The sequence below is a fragment of the Pterocles gutturalis genome, unplaced genomic scaffold, assembly GCF_000699245.1.
Source record: "Pterocles gutturalis isolate BGI_N339 unplaced genomic scaffold, ASM69924v1 scaffold12401, whole genome shotgun sequence".
In the NCBI taxonomy this organism is placed as follows: Eukaryota; Metazoa; Chordata; class Aves; order Pterocliformes; family Pteroclidae; genus Pterocles; species Pterocles gutturalis.
The window spans coordinates 1-26,889 of NW_010103136.1; the positions used below are offsets into that span (position 1 = coordinate 1).

The window sequence follows — 26,889 nt, forward strand, 5'->3', positions numbered from 1 at the left end:
CCCGAGAATATAATCTTCATGGATAGGATTCAAAATGCACAAGTATTATCTGAAACCTTCACAGATTGCATAAATCCAAAGTACTTACTGCCAGATGTGTAAAAAGCTGAAAACTGTGAGTTCCTGCAGCTTCATTCTTGCTGGGCTGTCTCAAGGCTTGCATATGACTGAACTACATGCCACTTAAATTCTAACACAACAGCAAGACTCATGTATGGGATTAGAAAACAGGGTGTTCTGGTGTATCAAATACATTTTGGAGCATCTGTGCATTTAGCAATACTTAAGCAAATGCATACTGCATGCTTGGCAGAGACAGGATTTCAATGGCAAGGGCAGAACATATACGATCACAGAGAGTGATGCTAACATCTCCAAGCTTTGGGTCTTGAAGGCTATCCACACCTCCAGTCCTCAAGAAGAAGTCTTACTGATGGCCAAAGGAAAAAAGAGGTCTAGACTGTGACAGTGCCAGATTTCCTAAAAACAGGTAGGATCTCTGAGTTTTGAGAGATTTCAAGCCCAATCTCTAACAGAAATCAGAAAAACTTAACCCACATCACATTAAGCCTGGTGATTTATGCCACCAGCCAGTTTGGCCTGTAGATCCTGGGTGGACTCAAAACCTTCTGGAGCACTTTATGTCAAAAATGAGAGGGAGGAAAAAAGTGAAAGACAAGAGGTTGATGCCCCATAAATCACAATTAAACCTTCCAGGCAATGCATTTATGTGGGGACTCTGCGCCATATACTTAGCTATCCTTTAACGCCCTTTCCAAGTCTGAAGTCATTCCATCTCCTAGTAGATTAAAACAGGACATGAGAAAGACACAGTTCATTTTAAACGGGCAGTAATTTAACTCCTCTGCTGCATGCTCCAGGGAAAAAAGAGGAAAGGCAGGGAATCTCTGTAGCTCACGCACAGGCTGTAGGGCCCTGCAGACGCAGGAACCCCTACTTGCCCAAAACAGCACCAAGGGGATTTTATCCTGTGTAGTGTGAGAGAACCTGCCAAAATTAACATCTTATGCAGTGCCTAATCTTTATTTTTAAAGCTTTGTAGTACCCTTCTGTGCCCATTAGCTAGTGCTTTCCTTGGTAAAGAGTCCCACCCACTGGGATTTGATATGCACATTCCACCTCAACCGCAGCCGCTGCCAAAGGAGCTGGGCAACAGGAGCAAGGTGCAGCCCTGCTCATGCATATTTTGGTTACATTTAGCCAGGCACTTGCATTTCAGAGCCTGCTTGCTCAGTGATCTATAAACTGATGCTCATGCAGAGGAAACAGAGGTGCCAAAAAAAGGTTGAAAGCTTTAACTGTAGAGCACTTGGTTGACACTGCTTCTTTATCAGGCAACAACAGCATTGGGAAGCTGTGTTGGCTGAATGTGAGCTGAAGGCAGCCTTCAAGTTGTCCAGCAAGAGCCGAAAAGCAGGCACATCTTCAGGAAGCTGCTCTCCCTCTTGTTGGCCCTCCTGGGGAGAGGTGGGAGTGTGACAGAGATGCTCGCGGGCTCTCCAAGGAATGCCTTGTATGTCTTGCTGCCAGTTGCCTGGGGACACTGACAGCATCTGACAGAATTAGAAAACCTTGAGCAGGAGGGCAAAGTGGCACAAGTGCTAAGTCAGCCGTAGGCTATATGTGGCGCACCAGTTGGTGCCTTCTTTCCCCTTTTCCAGATACTCATTCCTTTGCCTGCTCCTTCAGCATGGTTTGAGTTCAGCCTACACTAGGCCGTGACTGCTGCACGCCCCTGGCTGCATTCAGGCTACCAATGCCTTACGCAGCACTTAAAGGAGCCAAGAGGTGAATCCTCCCTCCAAAACACACCCATCACCTCCCTTGAGCCAACAGAGCCGTTCATTTGTGCACATCATCCAACCTTTGTGCCATTATATAATGCTGTCTCCAGTGCTCATCCATCACTGTCCTATTTCCCACTACCTGCAAATCCCATGGTGCCAGCCCTGGCTGCCTGCTGGTGACATTCCTGCACAGTCACCTCCAGGTCTCCTCCCATGCTGTGCCCTGCTTCCAGACTGCCTTCCCAGCAACAGGACACCCTCATCGGACCAAGATCCCTGAAGCATGCTGACCTGGCCATTTACTGGGTTTGACTCTCTTCTGCACAAGCTTCCACAGTTTATCAGGGTGTCCTGCAGCTGCAAGCATCTTGGACAGTAAATGGCTTTGCTTTTCTGTGTTGAAAGTGCCTTGCACATTGTGAGCACTGACAAAACCAAATCATTAGCAGATTAATTAGGCACCCTGTTGCATACAGTCAGCATTACAGCCTGAAGATGAGATCTTGAGAGAGTTTGTTGGTGGTGCATCTCTGGCTTGGTACTTTAAGCCTGTGGTGAAACATGTGAGAATCAAACCAGACAAGCAGTCCAGCCAAGGCAGCCATCTCTGTTTGATGGCCAAAACCACATATTTAAAGAACACAAGGATCTCTGTAGCATCTTGGTGTGGAAATATGCACTCAGTCTCTTATCAGTTCAAGAACTGCTTAAGTACAGAGCAATGGATTATATATTCCTTCCAAATTTTTTATGAATTATAGTAACTCTGATATTCTTTATAACTGCCTAAATGCCCAGTTCCTTCCTTCATCTTATCAGGTTCTTGGCCTCAAATAGTCCTCCAGCAACGAGTTTCACTATTTAACTGGTGATGGAAAAAACATCATTCCCATGTATTAGTTCTGAATTTCACTGAAGCTCCCTTGTTGGTGTTCAAAAGGTTTCTCCAGGAACTTCTTTGTACTTGTAATTTTTGATAACATGATCACTTCCCACTTATGGGCTGAGTAAAGCAGGTGGTTGTACCAAGGGCACAGCTCCAAACCACTGCAATCTTTCTCAAAGCTCATTGCTTGCCAAATAACACATGTACACTTGCAATTTTTTCTGCTGACATTGCAGCCACCCAAACTTCAGAAGAAGAACACAGCAAATATTTAACAGCATCAGGTGTCAGATAGGAGTTCACTGCAGTAAAGACAGAACATGTCAGAGAGCTGAAATGACAGAATATAAGCATGCATGGGACAGAAGAAAGGCTCCAAGAAGAGACTGGAATAGATTGACTATCCTTCGGTATTTGTAAACACAGTCTATATTCTCAGTGTTATACACCTTGCCTGAAAGCAAACTCCCACCAGAGCCTTCTGAGTGACCAACACCACTTCCCTTAGTGCTTGATCTCAAGTCCTATGATGATCTCACCAACAATTTCACAAAACAAAGCAAGGAGCAGGCACTCAGAGATGCACTAAACTCAGTGGCCCTTTTGATCATAGAGTATTAGCACATAAATTAGCACGATCTTGCCCAAAAAGGATCTCTTCCTCTGTAGCCTCCTACAGCAGCCCTCTGGCTGCTCTGGCTATCTTGAGCTGAGCAGAAGGATACCACTGGCCTAACTTCTTCTGAGCAAACTTACCCTGGAAGAAGCATGCTCTATCTTCTGACCCCGGCACAACACTGCAGATACACTATGACTACTAGAAATGTCTCTTGGGCAGTCATTATAGCATGTGTGGCTGGTGGACATATAAAAAGTGTAAAAGGAAAACAAAGTTTCTATGTGGATAATGAAAAACCAAATACCTCATTTTTAAGTTACCGCTAAAATAGTGAGTTAATTGCATTTTCAGGCATTTTAAGACAAGACAAAAGTCTCAAAGGGAGTTCATTAAGAAAGAGAGCAGCAGCAGCGCTCACCCTCTCATCCAACAGCTCCATGGCTTGCACGGTCCCCTGAAATATCGGGATCTAATATCCTACTTCACTGCATGGATTTAAACCACTGCCTCCCTCCTCCTGCAGGAGGGCCTGACTCCCTGGGCTATAGGAAACCCCGGTCCAGAGCCGTACTCTTAAAACTGGACCAGAAAAGCAGAAACTTCAGAGTAATGGCACAGGGAGTGGAGCCCAGTGGCAGGTACTCCCACTTCCATTTTGGTGCTGCAATCAATGCCGCCTCTAAGTGACTTTAGCCTGAAAAAAGGAACATATTCCCCTTCAGAAACGTCAGAATGAATCATGTCAATGCTCCAGCTGGAAAACACACTTCCCTTATATTAACTAAATGTAGCCCAAATGCATAAAAGTTTTGTGTTGGCTAGAACATCATCCTCATCAATTAAATAATTTGTAAAAACTAGGCAAGCCTCAAGTAAGCTGATCCCTGTTTTAGTGAGCAGCAGGACTAACAGGGCACAGTTTCCAACCAACAGCTTTCTCACTACTGGATTTTCTGGGGCCTTGTGAAATCTGAAACTCCGTCACCGTTCATTATGCCTCCCCCCTCGACACGGATTCTCCTGCAGGAGAGAGGCATCCATGCACTCCCCAAGAGCTGCACACCCAATGAGGCAGATGCCAGCGATAATTCAGATCCCCAGCTGCTGCCGCTTTCCCTTAGAAGCAGTTCTCAGCAAGTCCCAGCAAGCATGAGGGAGAGGCTGGGAGTTTGTTCTAGTATTCCTGCTAGCATGAAGCTGCTGCTAAAAGTGGAAGAGAAGCCCTCCTGCTGCAGCCCCTGGAACCAGCTCTGCAGCCCAGGGCGACATGGTACAACACTACCAGGGACCTGTGAACAGCAGCTCCCACGCAAGAGCACAGGGACACATCTCCTCTGCATCACCTGGGATGACTTTGCTCCCTAGGGACAGACCCAATGCACTCCCAGAGATTTCTCGGGCCACATCCAAGCCTGCCAGGCAGATAAAACCATGGTTTCCTGTCCAAGCCCAGAAAACTGACTAGATCCAAATAATTAACCCAACAACTGAAATAAGGACCTGCCATCCTCCTCTTCTGCACCTATTTATCTTCTCATCTGATCAATATACAATTATTTTGTGGCAGCTCCTCACAAAACCTCCTTTTCTGGCAGCATGAAAGATGTCCAGGTGCATCTGCACCTAGACAGGTCACACTGTGCAGAGCCAGCACTAAGTTCATGCTTCATTTTTGAAAGCCTGTCTTCCTTCAAGCTTAAGCTTGAAAGCCACCATCAAATGTATTTCATTGCAAACCTCAGATGACTGCAGAAATTATTAGATCATCACTGGTTCTTTCTTGCAATTACTTAAAACTCTCATAGGTGTAGAGATGCATAAAAATTATTTTAGACTATTTCCAACCAAGTTATACCTCCAGGATCCATTTCTGCTGGTGGATTTTGCTAAAATGTTTGGTTTCTGCAATGTAAAACATCAGCATCACTGGAGATCTCATCAGGCTCCTCAGGGCCCACAGGCTCCTGCTAACCTGCAGTAGTGCAGGAGAAGCCACACTATCGCCATCCCATGCAGACCAGCAGAGCAGGGATCTCTCCATCAAGCTCTTTGAAGGCAGGCAGCAAAGCTCACAAATTACAGGCTGTTTGTCCCTAAGCATTCACAAAACTAAAGGCAGAAAAAAGAAAATAAAATCTCTCCCAGTCTGTGTTCTCTAGAGCAGAGACTGAGCCAAGGCTTAAAATTGTATGCATCAGGATAGGTCTATTGATTCAAAAGAGATGACTCAACTTCCAAAAAGTCTCTTGCTTAAGGTCATGGCCTGCAGCAAAGAAGAGGTCTGAGCACATGTTTTCTTATATGAAAATACACCTTTAGCCACTTCACCATGCCCTTTTTTGGTGTGCATTTTTGTAAGTTTACTTTCCTTTAATCTAAGATGCAAGTGCTTGGATACCCTGCAAGACTTCGGATGCAAAGTGTCTGTTCAGGCCTTCAGGTGCTAGACTTCTAACAACAAAACAGTTCCACAGTATTTCTGTCTCATGAACTATAAGGACCCCATCAAAAGCCTTACACTTACCAGTACAGAACTTCAGGAGTCTGGAGAGTAAGTGGGAGAGAGATTGCTGGACAAGGGAGGAACAATCAGCAGTCCCAGATTTTTCTGCAGAAAATCTCAATTGTATGGATCCAGGGCCACCGTCAGGTTTGAAAGGGTTAGAACAAGAGACACAGGATGGGCAGGTAGACAAGGTGAAAACAGAAGTGCCTCCTTTGCCCAATGGCTAGTTTTTAATCATAAATACATTACAAAAGGAAACCTTTTGTGTGGGAAAACATAACATCCATCTGATCTCCATTCTGTTAGGACACAGCTTATCCTTAGGAGAAGAAAAAGAAGATCAAAAGAAAATATTAAAAGCAGCACTTTTCAATTTTAAACATGGTCTTAACATGATAGAAAGGAATAGTAAGAACAGCTGAAAGACACAGGGAAGGACGTCTTGGCTGAAGGTACTGCAGTGTTTGCCATATTTGTCTGCTTTATTTTTAAACACCCAGAGCCTTTGCTTGATCAACACTTCCTTGTAAAAGAAGGAAGCAGAGGAGGAGTGAGGGGCTGTGGGGAGAGAGGCAAATGAGGTTGGAAATTGATGAACTTCCCAGACATGAAAGTCAAAATCCTTACTTGAAACCGAATCCTCATGAAGTGCTACACAGGCATGGGGGAAAAGGGGAGGGAAGGAAAGAAAGATTTATTACTTAAGCAGAACTAAAATTCTGATGAGAAAAAGGACTGTTAAATCCATGCCCGAAAGTCAACAGCAGATCTGAAACTGGATTTGTCATGTTTCCCTCTCCTTTGCACACATAAAAAAAAAATACAGGGGAGGTGGTTGGAGGGTGGGGGAAAAAAGCCACCGAAGTCCCTTGATCTTATGAAGCCTTGAACTCTTATATTCCATTTATAGCTCGAGCTGGAATGACACCCCCTTGATTAGCAAGCTGTCCAATCCAGCTGCATGTGTCAGGACTGTACGAGGCACTAAGTGAAATATATATATGCCCTTATAGTGTTTAGCACATCGGGTCCACCTCCAGGGCACAGGCTGTAGCTCATTCTGACCACTGCTCCTCTCCTGGGAATCACTTGGAAGGGTTTGTTTGGGTTTTTTTTTAAGTTTTTTTGAGGGGGCACCTTTACTTTCAAGTTTAAGCAACACAAAATGGCACCAAAGAAGGACGTAAAGAAACCAGCAGCAGCAGCAGCACCTGCGCCAGCACCTGCACCTGCACCAGCAGCTGCACCAGCTAAACCCAAAGAACCTGCAATTGATCTCAAGAGCATCAAGGTAAATGGATGTACGTGTGCTGATCGCGGACCCAAAATGCTCCCAAAGGGGAAAGTTAGCAGAGTCCTGGCTGAGACCCGCAGTGAAACATTGCGTGTGTTTGGTTCCGGTTTGTGGACTGCAGTGAAATGAATGAGTAATCTCAGTCGACGGATTTGTTGACCTGCCTGAGCTTTTGATTGTTTTAGTAACTGGAGGGGTGTAAGGCATGGTGCATGATTTAACACAGGAGTGAAGCCTGGTGATTTCAAAACTATTTGGAGTGTGTCCTTCAGAACTTTTTACCAAATCAGTCTTGGTCTGACCTGTTTGGTAAAGCTAAATTTAGAATTAAAAAACAACTACCCCTCTACTCCCCAAACCCCTAAAGTGGTGCATGAGGACAGGAAAGGGTTACTGAAACTTGAAATGCAATGTTTTTCCACAGCGCTGGACTAAAACCAAGCCTTATTTTGCAGTTTTCCCCTCAAATTCATTTCCAAATTTTTGCAAGAACCTGATGACCCTTTGGACACATGTTTTGAGATCAGCATGGTTTATCTTTAAAGGCTGAAAGAAGACAAAACTGATTTAAAAAAAAAAAAAAGAGGGATTTGGCAGCTTCATCTATTTTCTTTTCATTTGCATTGTACAACAAACATTGATAGAGACCATATGCTGCAAAGCCATGGATGGAAGCATTTAAAGTGATTTCCTCTCTCCTTTACGTATTTGCTCTGAATTTGCAATTTACTGTAAATTGAAAGCAACAAAGAGGAAGAGTATTTCAGAGGTTTCCCTGTGACTGCACTTCCATGCAATCTCTTACTGTCTTTAGACTTTGCATGCCCAACAACATCACCAATTGCTGCCTTGACCCTTTGAAGAAAACTCCATGCTGGGAAATTCTTTACTTAGGAAAGAGGAGAGGGAGGTTAAGTGATTAAAGAGATGAAGAGACAGACTAGTTTATCCAGATAGGACTATAAATAGTTATTCTCCACCTACCTGACAAGCTGATTGGTCCCAGGGCCAATTTGCTAAATTCTACATAAGGAATCGTGCCTATTATGGAGAAAAGAAGGAGTACAAAGCCTCCTACTCATTTTCATCTCATGATTAATTCCGTTTCAGGTAGCTTAATACATATAGTCCCAAGATCATGACCCACTCAGTGAAATTTCTTGAAGTTCACTTTAATTTTCATGAACAGTAGTATTTTTCTGAAACAGTATCTAGCTTCTCATAAGACCGAAGCTGAACCCACTAGCAAAGCAAAACAAGAGCAAGAAGAAAAAAAAAAAAAAAAAGAAAAAAAAAAAGACACTTTGAAATACTTTGAGCAATCACAGCAAAGGCTACACCAAAAGCCCAGTTTTTGAGAATACTGTCTGAAAATTAGATTAGACCTCACATTTCACTCAGAGATGAAGGGGAACATAAGCTAAATATCCTACTAAATAATTTAGTAGGATTTGATAGCCTTCTATGTCCAGTTCATTAGGAGAAAACAGAATTTTCAACTCCAGTGATTCTAGCTAATCCGTCTTTACATAAATAGATTTAATAGTACATTACCAGCTACCAAATGGCAGGCTGCAGTCTGAAGCATCTCTGCAGTTCACTCCTTTATCCAGACAGCTCTCTATAATGGCAGGAAATATATACTGGCAGCACAGAGAGAACCCTCCAGGTTTTGTCATATTCAGACTGATAAAAAAAGATAATCTCCCTAAATTCTCTTTCTTTTGAAAGATAATATCAGAGAAAATATTTTCCTCCTTGAGGGACGGTGGAAAAACTGGGCTAGTGAGACAAAACTACTCTTTTAACACTAACAGCAGCACGTAAGCATTGCTTTTCCTGTTTGCAAGTAGGTGAAGATATGAGCAGCGTGGTGGAGGTCACAGGACTACCCTACAATGCGGTGTGTGGCACAGCCCCCTGCCCTGCATGCTTATCACCAGGATATATCTTTCTGCAAGTATCTCCTCCACTCTCCATCCTTCGGGAAGGAACAGGATAACTCAGAGACACTGTGAGGGTGGATGGAGCCCCCACCACTCCCTGCAGCAGGGGAGTCCACCCAACCACACAGCCGTAGCCACAAGGCGATGTGGAAACGCATGCTGCCTGCGAGGGTGACACACGTCCCCTCTATCCCTGACCTTTCCCTCTCCCCTGAGAACCCACATTGGTCAAGGGCTGCCCAGGCAGACTGTGGCACCTCCAGTGCTGGGCTCTTCAGGAAGGCACCAGCAAAAACAACAGTGCCTTTCATCCTGCCTTGGAGCAGGGGCAGGGACTGGACAACCTCCCAGCCTCACTTTTTCCACCCTTAGAGAGCTCAGGCAGTAAAGGGAAACAATGTCTTCTTATAAGTGATTTGCTGGGGAGATATGGCAGAGTCAGGAATTCAAAATTTTCTGAGTCTTAGCCCAGACACTTAATTAGCATTAATTGGTCCTGAATTCTTCCATTCAACCACCGAAGTCTCAGCATGGTAAAAGGCACAGCACCATTTCCAGCAAAACTTTGGAGCCAGGGAGTACTTAAAACTAAGCTTTTGACCTGGATTCAGTGAATTATCCTTTCCTGGGGCTCTCTGCACTGATTTACCAGGCATGGAGCCAAAGCCTCTGGCACTTTGAACAAGGGCATCAAGTGGGCTTCCCTCCACTCCTCTGGGGACTTAGTGGCCACACTAGAGCTTGCTACTAATGAGAGGTGACTGGGAATGCCAGGTTGCAGCGCCACAATGATTTGGGGAGCCACACAGCAGGCAAACACACAGAAAGACTTTGTTAGCTTTTATAAAGAGATATCCAAGCCCCTTCTGGAGTTACAGCTGGAGTGGGTAAGAGCAGAGCTGCCTAATAAGGGTTTACATCAGCCAAATAAGCCACATTTGGCAATATACTTAATTTTAAATTGTCATTAGACATCATAGTATTCTCCAAAACAAACAAGAAGGTGGTTTACAAACGTGGGTAGCAATTCTCTGCGTAGTACCCCTCCTCTCAGCTGCCATACTTGGCCCGTCTTCAGGAATCTGGTTTTCAGAGCCTTTTGGGGTGCACACTTCGGAAGTTAGTTTTTGTTTTTCCTTAAGAGGTCTTAAGCTGGGTTCTTGCAAATGCATGCACCCCAAAATTGCCTGTCATCATCAGAAGTTGTGACAGGCCTTTCACCCTCTTCTGTTCTTTTTTTCCTTTTTTTTGTTTTTAAATTAACTCAATTAAAGCAAATATTTAGCTATTTGCTAGGACTAGTAGCAGCTGGTATGAGATTTTCTATTTTTGAGCACCATCTATTGACTATAAAATTAAGTAACAGGAATACCTAACTGCTAAAGACCCAAATCTCTAAACTCAGCCCTTTCTCAGCTCACCTTCGGTTACAGTACAACCACCACAGGAAGAGAGTCGAGGCAAGAAGGAAAAATTTGTTTTTAAATGCAAATGTAAAGACTCTTTTCCCCCTACTCAGGAAATAACGTAAGACTCAATCTGCTTTGCACAAGCTTTTCCAGATCAAATTTATATTTCCCATTTTCCTTATTACTAGCATGGCCTGGATTTGAACAATAGGTACACAAAGGTTAAAGATTAAATCATAAATGAGAAGAAAAGAACAAGGTGATGGATGCATCTGAGAGTTACCACCGGATTACCATCATGATAAAAAGCAAAATGACCATACGGGTCAATTTCTTAAGATTCCCAAGAATTCTGTAGTTAAAACTGTGGCGAAGGATACTCCCAAAAAGACAGCTTATCTGTTTTGTCAACTTCCTTCTCCCAGACAAGCCTGAGAAGAAACGTTGAGCTGAAAGACAGCACTTCTATGGGTCTACGTCAGCAATAACTGGGATGAGACATTAATGATAAGGATGTCTCATGCCTGGTTTTGCAACAGATGCAGTGGGAAATGGATAAACTTCATATTGCCCGAATCAGTTTAACTCGGCCCCTATCATTAACAGGAAAAGCATGTTGTTTTTCGACTGGAAATCTAAGGACGCTTCCCAGCACATACAACTAGTCCTTGGACCAAGCTCAGGCTCATGGCATTAACTGCAATGTTTTGGTGCTGGAGATGCTGATTGCAGCGCTTCATAGGCTTCTGCTCTGCAGATGGTGATCTGAACACGTAGCACCCTCAGCCAGTGTCACACCAGGCCCTTTACTTTGAGGATACACCCGAGTATCCTTTCTCAAGCAGAGACAGAGATTGGGTTCTTGCAAGTATCCATGATGTAAGTGATGTTCATTCTGTACACAAGGCTTCCCATGTTGGTGTTTTCAAGACTGAAATCCCAGGACACCAATTATGCCATGCCCCACACTACAGATAAGCTACCTACATCTTCAGGGGAAAAATAATTAAAAGCTATCAACTAGTAAAGACTTTCTAAGGCCTTGTGTAACTGTGTGATGCATGATGAAGCCTGCTGCATGAAAGCAAACTTGTGTGGTCATTTGTTTTTAAATACAGAGCTCTTAAGGCAGTAAAAAGTGTTTCTCCAAGTGTCCTTAATTCTTATTACATTCACTACTCAAGTAGGTCATCTCTGAACAGCTACTGCATTGGATATAACCAGAGAGAGGTAAACTCACTAAAATACACTGACAGAAAGCTTCTGGGCTGGAGGGCAAGCAGAACTGCAAATGTCAGCTGAAGTGCTCAGAGAGCTATTACACTGCAGACAAACTCCATGTGAAGCTGTGGAGTGAAAACAGGAATGTTAACAGAAGCTTCGCTCATAGTACTAAGGGCTCTCCTAAGCACTGTCAGGTTTTTGCCTGAAATTTTTGGTGCAGACCTTCAGATTATGCCTGATCCAGCTCCAGCAACAACTCTAGAAAGATTTGCTAGGACTCATACACCTCTTGGACAAGGTCACAAGGTCTGAAGTGCCCTTTCAGGTAGGAAGGGGATGAGCGCAAATAAATATTACTTAGCCTTAAGAGATGTAAAGGTGCCTATCTGACACCATCCAGACCAGCCTTCTGCTACTGCTTTGACCACTGAGATACGGCACCATTTGGGATCAACCCCACAGCAGAGGAGCCCCAGTCAAATCCCTTGCCCCTGTGAACATTACCACTGATGCCAGACCCACATTGGTGGCAGTTGCTAAATCACCACACGGGCAAGGCATGGCATGAAGGTGTCCCAGTATAGGTAACTTGAACATCCTAAGGCGCTGCTAAGCAAAGAGTCCCTCAAAAGTAGGGACTGTCCATATATATTAGTAAACACTTTCTTGTGTCTGATAACCTGCAAATTTATTTGGAAAATAATGTGTTGGGTTGTTTTTGTTTTTTTTTTTACAAGATCCATTCTTAGTAATTCACAGCATTTAAAGAAGATACTTACAGCCTTTGGAAGGTCTAGGGAGTGACAAACATTGGGAGAAACAGTGGAATTTAAAGCAAATTACACAGAGAATAACATTTCAAGAGCTCACAGTGTAATTTCAAGTGTTAACAGTGGTTGTGTTGCAGAGCCTTTCTCCCTTTTTTTTTTTTTACAAGATCCATTCTTAGTAATTCACAGCATTTAAAGAAGATACTTACAGCCTTTGGAAGGTCTAGGGAGTGACAAACATTGGGAGAAACAGTGGAATTTAAAGCAAATTACACAGAGAATAACATTTCAAGAGCTCACAGTGTAATTTCAAGTGTTAACAGTGGTTGTGTTGCAGAGCCTTTCTCCCATTGACTAATAAATCAAAATACCACCGCAATATTTCTGAAATACTGTTTTAAGCCCCCTTAGAGCACAGAGAGACTGTAACAAGATATTTATCTTACATAAGGCAAGAAGAAGGTGACTAAGTTAACCAATGACAAGCAAAGAAAGAAGTTGTCTGTAAGGAGATATGAAACACCCAAGCTGGAAATTTGCCCCAAGTTCACTGAGGCTTTATTACATCTTATATCCATTGCCAAAAAGCACTTGCAACTGGCTGGTTTACCACATAGCACTTAAATGTCAAGTGGCAATAGCTTAAATAAAGTTATGCTCTACCACTGCCACTGGAAGGCATGTTAAAACAACAAATCCCCCTGAGAGATGAGCTCCAGAGCCTCACATTTCCTCACACATCCTCTCGATTATCCACAATCATGCAAAAATTAGAAAAGTGATGCTTCTACAAATGAGAACAACTGATCATGCTTCCTTCCCTGAAGCTGATGAAATCTGTTCAAAATGGAACGACCAACAGTGCAGCTAGAGCACATTGCACTCTCTGATATTTTAGAAGGGCACACTAATTAACCAGCAAGGGTTATACAAAAGTTTTTGCATACTTGTAAAGCAACTGTGAAGTTACAAGCTTTAAAAGTAAACAAACTGGAGAGTTACACAGAATGCTCAGAAAAAAAATTCAGATTCATCTGCAGTTAAGTCCATTAAACTCAAAGTGATTTTGAACTATTATTCCAAACCTCATGGTATCTCACACACACAATTTTCTCTCCTATATTAATGGTGGCAGTTTTTATTCTTTCTTCAAATGTATTTCCAGGCAGCTCTGTTCTCAAAACCAAGCTCTCTTTCTCAAGTGCTCATCTGTTCCTAATGTTTCTCTGCCTCATAAAAGACACGAGGCTAAAACCATAAGGCTGTTGATTCTGACTTAAATGAGAAGTATCCTCTCTGAAATCTGCGATAAAATCACAGAAGCTGTCGAACCGGGGTGAGGGATGGGAGAATGACAGCCCACTTTTCAGAGGGGTTTGAGACCTGTGTAATCCTGCACTCAGTGATGTCTACTAGAAAATATGCGCCACTGTATTAATCAAGGAACAGGCATTAATGGTGAAGGGGTATCATATGAACTGCTGTAGGCACAATCCTATCTTATCTGCACCCAAAAATTAAACAAAAAAAATAAAAATCCCTCTAGTGCTGAATAGAAGGGTAAATATACAATGAGTATCCTAGGGGACTCTCCAATTTTCTCCACTCTGGTTTTCCAAGACATCTGATAGTTCTCAGTCTCTTCTACAGAGACAGTACCTGGAAATGTCTGGTGACTCTCTAATAAAGTCCTAAGATCTTTCCTTCTCTGTAATTCGCCCAAAGGGTAACAAGCAGACAGAGCAGCTGAATGCCTTAACTCCCAGCAGCATCTTTTCCCAGGGCTTTTCACCCTATCCAGACATTTACACATTTACAGGGAGCACAAAGCGACTCACTCAGCACAGCTGCACTCAGTCCCAGTGCCCCCCAGCCTAAACAGGTGAGCACAGCACCACACTGCAAAGCTCAGGTGATGTGTGGAGAAGGTAGGAACTTCAGTAAGGATTTGGAAATAAAGATTTGTGTAGACTGGGTCTTCTGCTTAGATGGTGATACAGAGTTGCATACAATCCTATCCACCTCATCCTATTTAACTGGGACCCGGCAAAAAATGCCTCTATCTAGCAACAAGAGGAATAGAAGGTGGTCACAAACTACACAGGGGAAAAAGCATTAATCTTAAAAACAACCCAAACAAAACAAACAACCAGACAAACAAAACCCCCCAAAACACACCACTGTTTTCTGTGGCACAGATAACCTTCCAAGCCAAGATAGAGAAATCCTGGTCCCTCTAGTCTTCCCACATGTTGTGGTTCCTTCAGCCTTCCATTACTTTTGCTGGAGGGCTGGGGAGGGCATTTATTTCTTTTAAATCAAACTCTCAGAAATTTCAACATCTTCCTTAAGGCCCTGAGACTCATGTGCTCTGACAATGCAGAGAACACTGCCAGGATCAGAACAAAGATCACTAATTGCAAAAAATGTCCTTCTACTTTTTGAAGTTTATGGCAGCTTCTTACAGAATCGCAATTCTTTAATTTCTTTTAAGGAGTGTTTGAAATATTTTCTATATCGAGGCCATTTGTAGGTGCCCTTACTCAAAACAAGTAGCATTTTAAGCCCCCAACAGAGCCTATTGCCTTAAAGCAGGGTGATTCTTAATTCAAGTGAATGCAACATGCCCATCCTAGAATATTTCTCCCCAGCAAAACTCTTGTCTAGTGCACTTTTATTCAAGAGCCAGTAATGAAACGAAGGGCTGATGTGGTGCACTCGTATTTCCTCATCTAAAGTCTGATCAAAGTTTCATATGTTCAAAAGACTAATCAGCTTATATGTAGACCCCTCTCAACTTATACATATTTGATAGCCCATTCAAGCCAGATGGCTAATCCAGGTATCAGTTTTCTATGCCCAAGACAAATGTGCCCCAATTATTTTCTGCTTGGCATCTAAAATCTTCAGGGATGAGTTTTGTTGTAGTCAATCATAAAGCTTATTTCAAAGTAACAAAAAATGTTCAAGAAAATTAATCAGAGTTTTCCTTTAAGTTTTTTTTTGTTTTTTATTTTAAATCCTGTTTTCAGGGGAACCTTTTTCCAGTTGCCAGCACTGGAGAGCAAGAGGCTGAGGGCAGAAGGAAAATTCCACAAAAGGCAACACGCTGCATTGACCCAGGCAACATTTCAGCTCTGCCAAAGTCTTTAGTAAGCTCCTCTATTAATGCATTGGGACTGATGGCCAAGATCTAGATTAGCTTCCTCACTGCTAGAGTTCCAGCCCCAGCCAGTATTAATGAGGAGGTCTGCACTGTGCCAAACCCTATGTTAGCTAATTCAGCCAAAAGCATCAACCGGCTTTTCCATGCAACTACACCTGATTATAGCTACGCTATGTCCTGAATGCATCCCTGTTCCCACAGGCTAATAGATTACAAATAGCAGAAAAACCAAAAGTGAAGCATTTTTCATACTCCATATAATTTCCCAGATATTTCTCCAAAAATGCAAATAATCTGTTTGGACAGAATGTTTTCCAGCTAAAGTGACAAGCTTTGAAAATTCTTTGTATCTTTATTTCAAACATTTTGTATCAACAATTTCAGTTGTATCTTTAGTTTTTAAAACAGGAGGTCACTGTCTCAAATCCAATCAAATATTTTGACCTATTTTGATGGTTCAGTTTTTAAAAAAGACAAACAGTAAAGTTTGCTTGGATTTGATTCTTTCTTTCAGAGCCCTCAATTTACCAAAGAGAGACATTCAAAGGTTATGCCTATCTTCAGGGTAACTAAGCAAGCTACAGGAGAAAATTTCCCTCACTAATCATATTTTGTCATTAGAAAACCAGGAGCAGTGAATGCTCAACAAAGGAAATCAATACAAAGTAGGGAGGGGATCTGAATTTGCAACAGGGAGTCTGTTGTTGTCACACAACTATCCATGACACAGCTCCGTGACGCTCTTGACCCAGTTGAGGTGACAGGGAAAGGAAGAAGTTTGGAACAAAGTTTTCTAATCCTTTTACAATGTCTCACAGCATCAATTCCCCACTGGTAGTCCCACCATGACACCTCCACTCTGCAACCTAAAAAGCAAGTACCCCTTTCCCCAACATCAACTGTAATCCTTCCAGTTCACAAAGCCTTTAGGGGGTCTTAGCTTCTATCATGGCTTTTCCCTTGCCTCCGCATCACAAAAGCCTCAGCGGCACCTCCTCACACCAGTGAGCTCTGAAGCTGGCATCCTGGTGCCCTGCCTAACCCAGCCTAAAGGAAGCATGTCCTAGAGAACACAGGCTACTGTGAATATAAATTTCCCACTGCCCTGCAGGGTACCTGTACACATCAGACCCTAACCTAGCAATACAGTTGGGTCCAAAATACACAAATAATTTTTCTCTTAATATTCAAAATTTGGAAAACTTGACCAGAGCAGAGGAAGAGCATCACAGTCAGACACCACCTCCCTCAACAGGTTAATCTTCTGCTCAGTGCCAACAACTGGATCACACTGAGGAGACAAGCAGCAGCACCACTCATCTATCATTGAGTGTGATATTATCCATATGAAGGGCTGAGCAAAGCCCAGCAAAAGTACAAGGACTATCCAGCTACAGCTAACACACAGCCTGCAAGCCATGTGTAAAACCAGCCAGCTAGGCAAACACATGGCACCTCTCACCCTCAGCACTCCTTGTTTGCTGACTTTAGAGCTTAATGGAGAAATAGACTCCTTCCCTGTAAGGAAGTCTTGGTAGGTCTGGACAAGGAATATCCCCTCTTGATGGTACAGACCCAGAAAATGCTGACATGAATCAAACTTACTGCTTGCCACTCCCTGCCCCTCTCCAGCCTCCTAAAAATAGCCATCATAAGATGTCCATCAAGACACGGAACCTCCTGTCACTTTGCCCTAAGAAAGCTAAAGAACTCGCCAAGGGGAGGGACTGCTTTCTTCTGACACCTAATCCAGGCAATGCCGTCAGCACCGCCGGATAAATAAGGGGAAGAAAGGCCAGGAAAGCAGGACCACTCTCGAGATCTCTCAGCTAATCCCTCCTGCCCGTCTGCTGCTCTGCTTTTCCAGCTCTCAACCATGGTGGGTCCACTGGGAAGCTAATAGTTATCAGTGAGCCAGTGTGTTTTACATAAGTAAATAGGTCTTCTTGCTCAAGTTAGTTCTAGTGGGGGGAAGGACAGTCAAGAAGACAGTTTAAATTTGCTTGGCTTTCCTCCTTAAACCTAAAGGGTTATGTGAGGTTTTCCAGTTAGCCTCAAGTTCTGCAGCAGGCAATGGTAGACATGTAGCTCTTGTAGTTTCAGACAAAAGGGTTATAATTTACTGGTATTGCTTGCTAAGCATTTTTTAAAAATCAGGTGCAATCTGCTAAAGTGGCAAAGGAAAACGGTAATATTTTTATGCAAGAAAATATCATAGTATAGTACTTTGTGGAACAATGTACTATCAAAACCTAATTTGAAACTCAAAGAGATTGGTTTAATTTGTATGTTAACGTAAAAAAACCTGCTTGTTAAGACCATTTGAAGTAATTATTCTTTGTTAGTTAAGAGACTTTAGATTTTTGTTGCTTCTAGCCACAACCCTGGCTTTCCCTGGGATGCAGATTTTAATGGAATCTTTAAAAATAGACCTAGTGATGCATTTTTACAAGGGAAGTTGCTAATTTAGGTTGCTATGGCCTAATTACATTAGGCAAGACAGATGTGAGAGCGCTCAGCTACTTTGTGCTATTTACTTTCTCTCAGTGCATTTTCAGCAGTACTAGTTCTCTTTTTTCTCTCTCTTTTTCTTCCCAACTGCAGTCCTTCACTCCTGACCAAATTAGTGGTAAGTGAAATAAAAGTTAAACTTTAAGAGGGAGCAGGAAGGGGAACATAACGGCTATGGGATGCTAAATATTCACTAGTCTTAACAGCTCGTTTGCTATCTGCATTACTTCTGCACATCTAACAGGCCACATTTTTTGCTGTTTTGGAAGATGACTCATGGATTGAGCTGGATGCTTTAGAAACAGGTTCTCCCCTAGCCCCTCCTTCCTAAGCTATTTTTTGTGATTGATTTCCTTCCAACAGATCGAGTTCTCCCAGGAGCAACAGGATGGTAAGTTACAAGAGAGCCAATGTGTTTTAACATGTATGTGGGTTCAGAGAGGAGCTATAGGTTCAGAAGTTTAACCTTTACAAAAAGATGAGCTAGGAGTTCAGCTGGTATAAAACCCCACACTCTTGACTTCAGAGGAGTAGTGCTGACTTACACTGAACAAGAACTTGACCGTAGGTTTAACTGTAATTTATCTGTGCTTATCCAAGCTGAGAAGCCATGGTATGATGAGGAAATACACTGGTGTTACCAGCTCTACCTACTGAAAGTTTTTCAGTTGTGCTCCTGTACTGACGGTTCACAAAGATGCTGAAAATGAGTCTTGCATTTGAAAGTTATTGGGGAAATAGGCAGATGAAGGACAACAGGAGGGAGTGTACTGAAAATTTAACTTAGCTGCAGTGACATTGCGACTTTACATGAAAAAAAATGCAAGAGGCCTACGTGTAACTTTTGCTGGGAGGTGTTGTGGAAGGGGAGAAAGAAAGACTTCTTTACTTTAAATACACTCATGAAGCATGGAAATAGTTAGCAAATAAATTACTTGCGTAAACTGTTGCGTATAAACACAATAGTCCGGATATGCTGCAATTCTTGAGCATCTTGCTGTACCCTCTGGTTCACAAGCAAGTTTCAAATTTTTTTTCAATCTGCTAAAAAGATCTGATTAAAAATTCTACCATGAACAAAAATCCCCATTGAAGTTCTGGAAATCTAAGCTGGAGTGTTTTAAATATCCCAAGAGATGCATTTGGTTTATATTAAATAATGTAAGTTTAAAAACATGTCAAAAATTCAGTAGCACATATAGTAGAGTTCTCACTGTGAATTAAGTATTTAGAATGGAAGATACAAGGATTTACTAGAAATCCAGAGGGAAAGGAATAGCTAGAAGCAGGTCTTAAGAGAGAGCCCTAAACTTCCTGAACACCAGCCTGTTCTAGGTTACACCATCAAAGCAATAGGGAGAGGTGAAGTGCAGTAAGTGAGACTGGAAACACTTCTCTTCCCACAGTCCAAACATTCCTGGTCACATAGAAAAATAATTTGGACTCTTCCTTGCTTTTTAATTCTAAAACTTTTACAAAGGGGTTGGGAGGGTTTATGGAAAAATGCCATCAATTCAAAGCAGCTGGCATGTGTAACAAAGCAAAATACTGCTTTAGCTTCCCTACATATTTCAGATCATCCAGCTGCTGAAATGCTGTGATGACTGAACGAAGTGGCTGAGCAATTAAAAGCTACTTGAGAGAAGGAGAATTTCCCAGGAACAGAAATGTCCCACCCTCAGTAACTATTTCCATCCATATGGGCTGATGCAGCAGCTGGGTGGTACCCTCCTCAGTGAGGGATTTTAGATGTGCTTATTCCAGCAGAGATATAAACTATGACTAGCTATATATATATATTAAAAGAAAAAATGAAAAGTCCACAGCAAAGATATATTGCAGTGAAATGCATGCCTGAGAGGCAAAAATAAAATCAGCAGAGACATAAACTATGACTAGCTATATATATATTAAAAAAAAAAATGAAAAGTCCACAGCAAAGATATATTGCAGTGAAATGCATGCCTGAGAGGCAAAAATAAAATCAGGCCTTTTCTCAGAGCTGGGGAACAGTGTTCAGAAGCCAGTGGACATAAAACTTCATGGGATTTACAAAACCGAAAAAACTCCACTGATGGCTTTGCTAATATCAAACTGGCATTGTTTTATACCTTGCTCTGGCTAAATGTCACCAATGCACCAGACGAAAGATCATACAGTATAAATCACTATGGCTCCATCGACCTCAGCTGCTAGAGCAGGAGCCGATATCAAGTTGGTATATTGTAAAAGGAAGCTCTACAAAGGTCCAGAAGGCCTTGATCTCATACCCTGCAATAAATGCTGTAAGGGGAGAGGTTAGCAGTAAAGGGTTAGAGGTCTCTCACAGCAGACAGCAAGACGATTAGTTTCAGATGTATTAGATTACAGCCTAGCAGGCCGACATCCTGTATCAGCAGTTTTACTGGGTGCCAGCAACTCCTCCACTAAGGCAGTATATGGATGGCTAAAGCAAGAACTTAAATACCTCGGTGGCACACATCCCCGGCACGAGATGAATGAAGACATGATTTGAAACATGGTTTATTACTCCTAAATCTGCCCCAAGGCACAAAGAGAATTTGCTGTGCAACACAAAGCCTGTCTAACTGCTGGAAGCACATCACAGCCATGAGAAAGTCCACTTCATTTACTTGGAGCTAAAGCACAGCATCATCAGACACTGCCATGCAGAAGAGATCAACAGCACAGTCCAAGATGCTCTTGACATATAAGGGTCAAAGATGGCTTTTTAGCTAGACCCTTGACTGTTGCTTCCCCCCCCCCTTTCTATTTACAAATAAATTTATTCATTGCAACAAATACTCTAAAAAGCCTGAATAATCTAGCAAGATGATCAACCTGGAACTTTGCAACAGAAGATGAAGAGCTGAGTATCAGCTGTTAGAAATGGACTTACAATGCAATGCAATGAAGGCAACTGTCTACTGATTTTTGTAGGTGAAATGTCTGTACCCCAAGTTCTTGGTCAGCAGCAAGGGGAAAATAAGTGAACGTTGATCACTTGGCAGCACTTAAAGAAGCAAAGTCTCAAAGCGTACACACTGGAAATACACTGGAATAAGGCAGCACGCAAGTGTTACCACTGGAAAAGCCAGTGGTAATAATAAAATTCATTGATGTGTAAGAAGCAGGGACAGACTGCAAAGGGCAGACAAAGGAGGGAACAAGTATGAATAGTAACGTCATCGTAAGGCAACTTTAAGGGAAAACAAAAGTAGAAGTATTTGAAATCCACCTTCAGTTTCCCATTAGCACTGTGTAGTTGAGAGATTGCAGGCAGGACCCATCTAAGCAGGCAGATGTTTTGCACTGCTAGGGACTTTGACAGAAGAGTCACAGTCCTCTGGTCAGATAAGGTGCAGTGGGTAATAACATTCTTACCTTCTGCTGCTATGTCACGTAAAGAAACCTGTTCTTGAATGGCAATGTTTGTAGAAAGCTTATCTTTCCCCATGCTTGAAATAACGATGGGGTCAATCACAAAGCTGTTGATGGCTACTAGAGCCAGGAAGGCTATGAAAGGTAGATACAAAAGTTTAAAAATAGTGAAACCAAAATGTCAGAGGGGAGGAGCTTTTGTTGGGATCATGGGCCAAAGATTCCCCTGGCTAACTCCCCCAGAGTAGGTGGAACGGTGCCAGGAGACAACAGGCTCCCATCTTTGTCAATACAACTTGTCAATAGGGAGCTGCCTGTCTCAATTTAACTTTTGCTCTTCCCTTGCAGAGTTCAAGGAGGCCTTCCTCCTCTTTGACAGGACTGGTGATGCCAAGATCACCCTGAGCCAGGTTGGTGATATCGTCCGGGCACTGGGGCAGAACCCTACAAATGCAGAGATCAACAAGATCCTGGGCAACCCCAGCAAAGAGGGTAAGTACCTTAGAGTGTCTCAAGGGCCCTTCTTCAGGCTGGGGAACTGTAATTAGGCAACATCAACAGTCACAGCAGAAGGGAAAGGAGCTTTTGCTGTTTTGCTTTTTTGTTCTGCCTTTTTTTTGGTTTTTACTCAGGGGACTCCGCAGCAATAATACCTGGAATTTTTCCACTTCCTTTTGAAGATGATTGTGATGGGGGATGCAGTGCTCAGAAAGAGGAAAACCTTTCCCCTAGGGCACGGAGAATTCTCTTTAGGGACCATTTTGGTGTCAATGTGATGCAGGTGTAACACACACTCATTGCTGCTCACAGTCCATTTGCGCCTGAGCCCCTGCTGAGGAGCTGCAAGTCCATCTCTAACAGCTGATACTCATCTCTTCAGGTCCTTCCAGTGCAGGATCTTCTGCATATGCCAAGACATGCCCTGGGACTGGAAACCCACCTATATCTTTCTGCTGACTGGGGTCGTCTGCTCAAAGCTCCCACAAACCTGGGCATGCTGAGGCATATGTTGGACATTTATTGTAGTGGCCATTTTCTATTTCCTTTTATCCCCTCTTAGAGATAAAAGAAATTGTAAATATTGTAGTCATGTCCTTCTAACAAGGACCTAGATGCAGGTGGTCCCTGATTTCAGTCATGTAGAACCATATTAGGATGGGCCCAATTATATCCAGACCATCAGGCCTGGTAAAGACAGCTCTGAGGAACAATTCAGAAGATCTGAGTTAAGTATTAGCACCAGCAGGAAGCGCTGAGCAGAGGGCTAACAGAGCAGAAACCACGACAGTACTTTAAGTGACTACCACAATAACTGACATTGATTTTGATACAGCTGGAGAGGAAAATAATTTCTGTAACAACGGTATATTCAAAAAATCTGTCGTGTTTCCATCTATTATATTTTGTAAGTTTCCATCTATTGTATTTTATCGCTCGCCAGATGAGGTATTCTTTTGCTAATTGTCTCTGCTACCACATGCAAGGGACCCTGAAGAGGTCACTAACATGTCAGTAAACCTCAGGGACTTAAGTCACAACATCCCACTCTGGTTATGTTTTCCCAGTGTTGGGGCTCAGATTTCTGTTTTACTGTATTCTGTACTTCCCCCACTCACAAAATCCTTTCAGAGGAAGGATGTAGCAAGTTTCATTTCTGAAAGAAAAATATGTAATTTTATATGCTTATGTGCATGTTGTGAGAAGAGGGCTGGAGCAAGGATGTTAAAAATCAGATGGATGTAAAAACTAACTTCCACAGTAGGAGAGAACCCAGATTCTGCAAAGGAACTGCCAAATCCTGAGGCAAAGACTAGAGTAAACGATAGAAAGAGGTGTGTAAATGAGGCATGATGCGCTCTCATACTTCAGGGCAAATAACCCAAAAGAACCCACATAGAAGTGTCTAGCATGTAATAACCGGTGCTTTCTTTCCAGAAATGAATGCCAAGAAAATTACTTTTGAAGAGTTCCTGCCCATGTTGCAAGCAGCTGCTAACAACAAGGAACAGGGTACCTATGAAGACTTTGTTGAAGGTCTGCGTGTCTTTGACAAGGAAGGCAATGGCACAGTCATGGGGGCTGAGCTCCGTCACGTACTGGCTACCCTGGGTAAGGGATCCTCACCTCTGTGAGCACTTTAAAAATTGCTGCTGTTTGAAGGCATGTGAGAGAGGGAGGAAAGATATTCTAACCAGTTTGGAGTGGTAGGAGGCTACACAGCTATACATGACTCTAGGTTTGCTGACTGGGAATCCAGAAGGAAAGCAAACACAAAACTCTGTAGAAAGCCCAAAGGAAAAGGTTTGGTTTATTACTTCTAAATTCAGACTAGGCATTAAGAGCGCCTGTTATTTGAGAAATTGAGAGAAAAGGCTGTATGCTGCAGTGATATAATGCACATGCACAAAGGTAGAGAATTTGCTGCATAGTTTCTTTACTCTGCAGGAATAACTAGAATCCCTGTGTCTATATGCACGTGCAGAACCTCTGAACAAAGTTAAAATTAATAAAGCTCAGTTCATTTAGAGGTCTTTGTTACTAACTCAAAAAATAAGGAAAGCTTTTGGAAAAGCTGTAGAGTTCAGCCTCAGTTGTATGTCTGTGGGAGAATTAACTGAGCTCTCCCTGCTCTCCAGGTGAGAAGATGACAGAAGAGGAAGTAGAAGAACTCATGAAAGGTCAGGAAGACTCCAACGGCTGCATCAACTACGAGGGTAGGTGCAAGAGTTCAACACCCTCTGATCCTACATGTCCTCTTCTCTCTCACACAGAGTTCCAGCTTTTAGCTTCTCAGGCAAATCAGTTAGACAAAGCTACAGCTGAGTTAGGTTGAAAGGCTTATGCCTGAAAGTGACTGTTGCAATATGCTTAGATAGCAGTTACACCACTCAAAAGATTAGGCTCATCCACAGCAGAGAAGGCTACTTCAGTCAACACCAGATCTCCAGATCTTCCGACTTTCTGTAGAGCAGCTGAACCAGTTTGAAGCAATCCTATAGCTAGTGGTGCTAATAGAGCACCAAGTGCTCTCTTTGTCTTATATTCAGTCACATCACACTTAAGGAAGAGAATTTGATTTGTACAACATTAAACACAGAACTTTCTATCACATTCTTGGGTCAAATCTGATCAGGAACATGTGTTTTTAATGCCATCAGCTCATGAACAGTTATTTTTAGAGGTATTACCCACCGTAACATTTGCTGTTCCACCTAACTAGTATATCTGTATTTTTCCACAGCGTTTGTAAAGCACATCTTGTCTGTCTAAGTGGACTTCCCCAGATAACAAACGGTATGTTCTTCTCATCTGCACACTTAACCTTGCCTGTTTGCCTTGCTTAAAGTCTTCTACATGCCTACGGCCAGATATAGGTTATGAACCAGCCTGACACTGTCTCCCCAAGGATACAAATAGAACAAAATGAGACTGTTGTCCACAAGCAAAGAAGACAGGAGTGCAGATTCCTGGGTCTTGTTCACAACTGTGTAACTTGGTTTACTTGGAAACTGTGTTTAGTGGGTTTTTCAAACATACCTAAGCTGTGAAAAGAAATGCTGAGATTATTTGTGAGCATGGAAATTCTCAGGCTTAAATATCACCCTAGATCTCTGTTGTCATAAAAAATTTGAATTTAAGCTATGCAAACTGACAGCCTGACACATGTATCCTATAAACATGTTGAGATTTTGTTTTACAAAAACCAAAGGAAATCAAAGCAACACCTCACAATTTGTAGATTTCTGTAAAGACAGAGAAGACTGAATACTTCCGTGAACTACTGAGAATAGCTCTTCAAAGAGCTGAGAAAGAGTATTCTATCAGTCATGATCAACAGTCAAATGAGGGCTTCAAAAGCACCCAATCACTTAGCAGTTCTTCTACAAGTAGGGAAAAAACAACCAAAAAAACCCCCCACAACCTTGATATGTTGCTATTTTGTTCAAAAAGCCCAGCAGCTGTCTTTAAAATGCAAACAGAAAGTAGAGTGGGTCTGTGGGCTTATTTGAACTGTTAGTTATTCTAGCCCAGGAAAGGCATACTCCCAACTCCTGTATGAAACAACAAACACCTCACAATAGAAATCAAGGGCTCAGTTTGTCATTTTGCAAGTGTTTCTTCAGACAACAGTGACTTCAACTCCAGCTCTCCCTTTCCTTCCCAGAACAAGTAAAATTCAGAAAGACCAGATGGCACTCGAGATTTGCCTGAAATTCCTGCTCAGTCTGTCACCATCAACATGGAAACTGCATAGAACTGGATGATGTGCGTCCGACCCCACTGCTCTTTACCAGGCATCCATAGGTATCACCTCTGGGTCACTACACTTTCATTTAAAAAACCTGAACTTTCACCAAGGCGACCTAGATGGAATAAGCTGCTACCATCCAGGACCCATCCATCCCAAGCATCTCTTTCCATGTTGTGTGCATTGAAACAATGTCATCTCTTGGAAAAATAAAGTATCAATAAATCCCTGTGGTCACTTTGTGGCTATAAAGTCTTGTCTTTTCCCTCCAAAGCTGTTCAAGCCCACTCAAAGCAGTACTCAGCACCTAATTTATTTTCTCTGTATATTGTATTTCACAAAATAAAGTTTTATGGAAAAGAAAAAGTATATAGACACCTCTAGAAGGTCACACTACTTAATCTCAATGAAAGTGTTTTTCTTTGGGGACTGGGAGAAGGAGTATAGCAAGATGAGTCTAATTACCTCTTCTGCAATAGCCATCACTCCAGGAAGTATTGTTACCTGCACAGCTCTGCCGTTAAATGTAGCTCCTCTCTCTTTTCCTTAAGTGTTCATGAAACTGTCCTAATCCCCATCTGAGTGTCAGCTTGTTCTATTAAAATCCGACTTCGCCTTTAGTTACTATGCACAAAATGACCGTAATTCAAGTGCCAACAGGTGCAGCAGGGTGCAGTGGGGGCGGCTGGCACCAGAATAAACTGCAGCCATTGAAGCAGCAGCTGCCTCTTTTCTGAGACTTCCCAAAAAAATCTCCCATTTAAACCCTCACTATGCTGGTAGATAGGGCCAAAAGAATCTCTGAATTATACCCTGTACAGAGAGAGTTATGCCAGCAGGTAGTTTACAGGAGGTTGCAGCTGCTACATGCACAATGGGGAAAAACTCTTGATAGAAGGAGGGGGGGGGAAGTCGTTGTTATTTAACCTTATTCTAAAAAGACAATGAAAAAAGTGTTGAGATACGTTGAAGAAGTTATTTATAGGGACTTGACCAGGAGGGCGTTTCTCATGGGACTGCTAGACACCCTACTGCTCCTCAACATACTGCCTACACACATATGCTCCACGCGGTTCCTCTTTCCAATAAACTGTGGATCTCAGTTGCTGGGAAAGCAAAC

The 26,889-nt window shown here is 42.5% G+C and overlaps 1 protein-coding gene across 2 annotated transcripts; it reads left to right on the forward strand.

Moving 5' to 3' along the window:
- The first annotated feature begins 6,833 nt into the window (after window positions 1–6,833).
- MYL1 (myosin, light chain 1, alkali; skeletal, fast) lies at window positions 6,834–26,006 on the forward strand. Of its 2 annotated transcripts, none has more exons than XM_010086584.1 (7): window positions 6,834–7,110; window positions 18,503–18,530; window positions 21,869–22,012; window positions 23,456–23,629; window positions 24,157–24,234; window positions 24,762–24,814; window positions 25,686–26,006. In XM_010086584.1, exons 1-6 carry the CDS (start codon window positions 6,985–6,987, stop codon window positions 24,788–24,790), a joined length of 579 nt encoding a protein of 192 aa, XP_010084886.1. In that variant the 5' UTR covers window positions 6,834–6,984; the 3' UTR covers window positions 24,791–24,814; window positions 25,686–26,006. The 2 variants fall into 2 exon arrangements, with proteins under 2 accessions (XP_010084886.1, XP_010084887.1); XM_010086585.1 differs by having other exon boundaries at window positions 6,842–7,110; window positions 25,634–26,005.
- The last annotated feature ends 883 nt before the right edge of the window (window positions 26,007–26,889 follow it).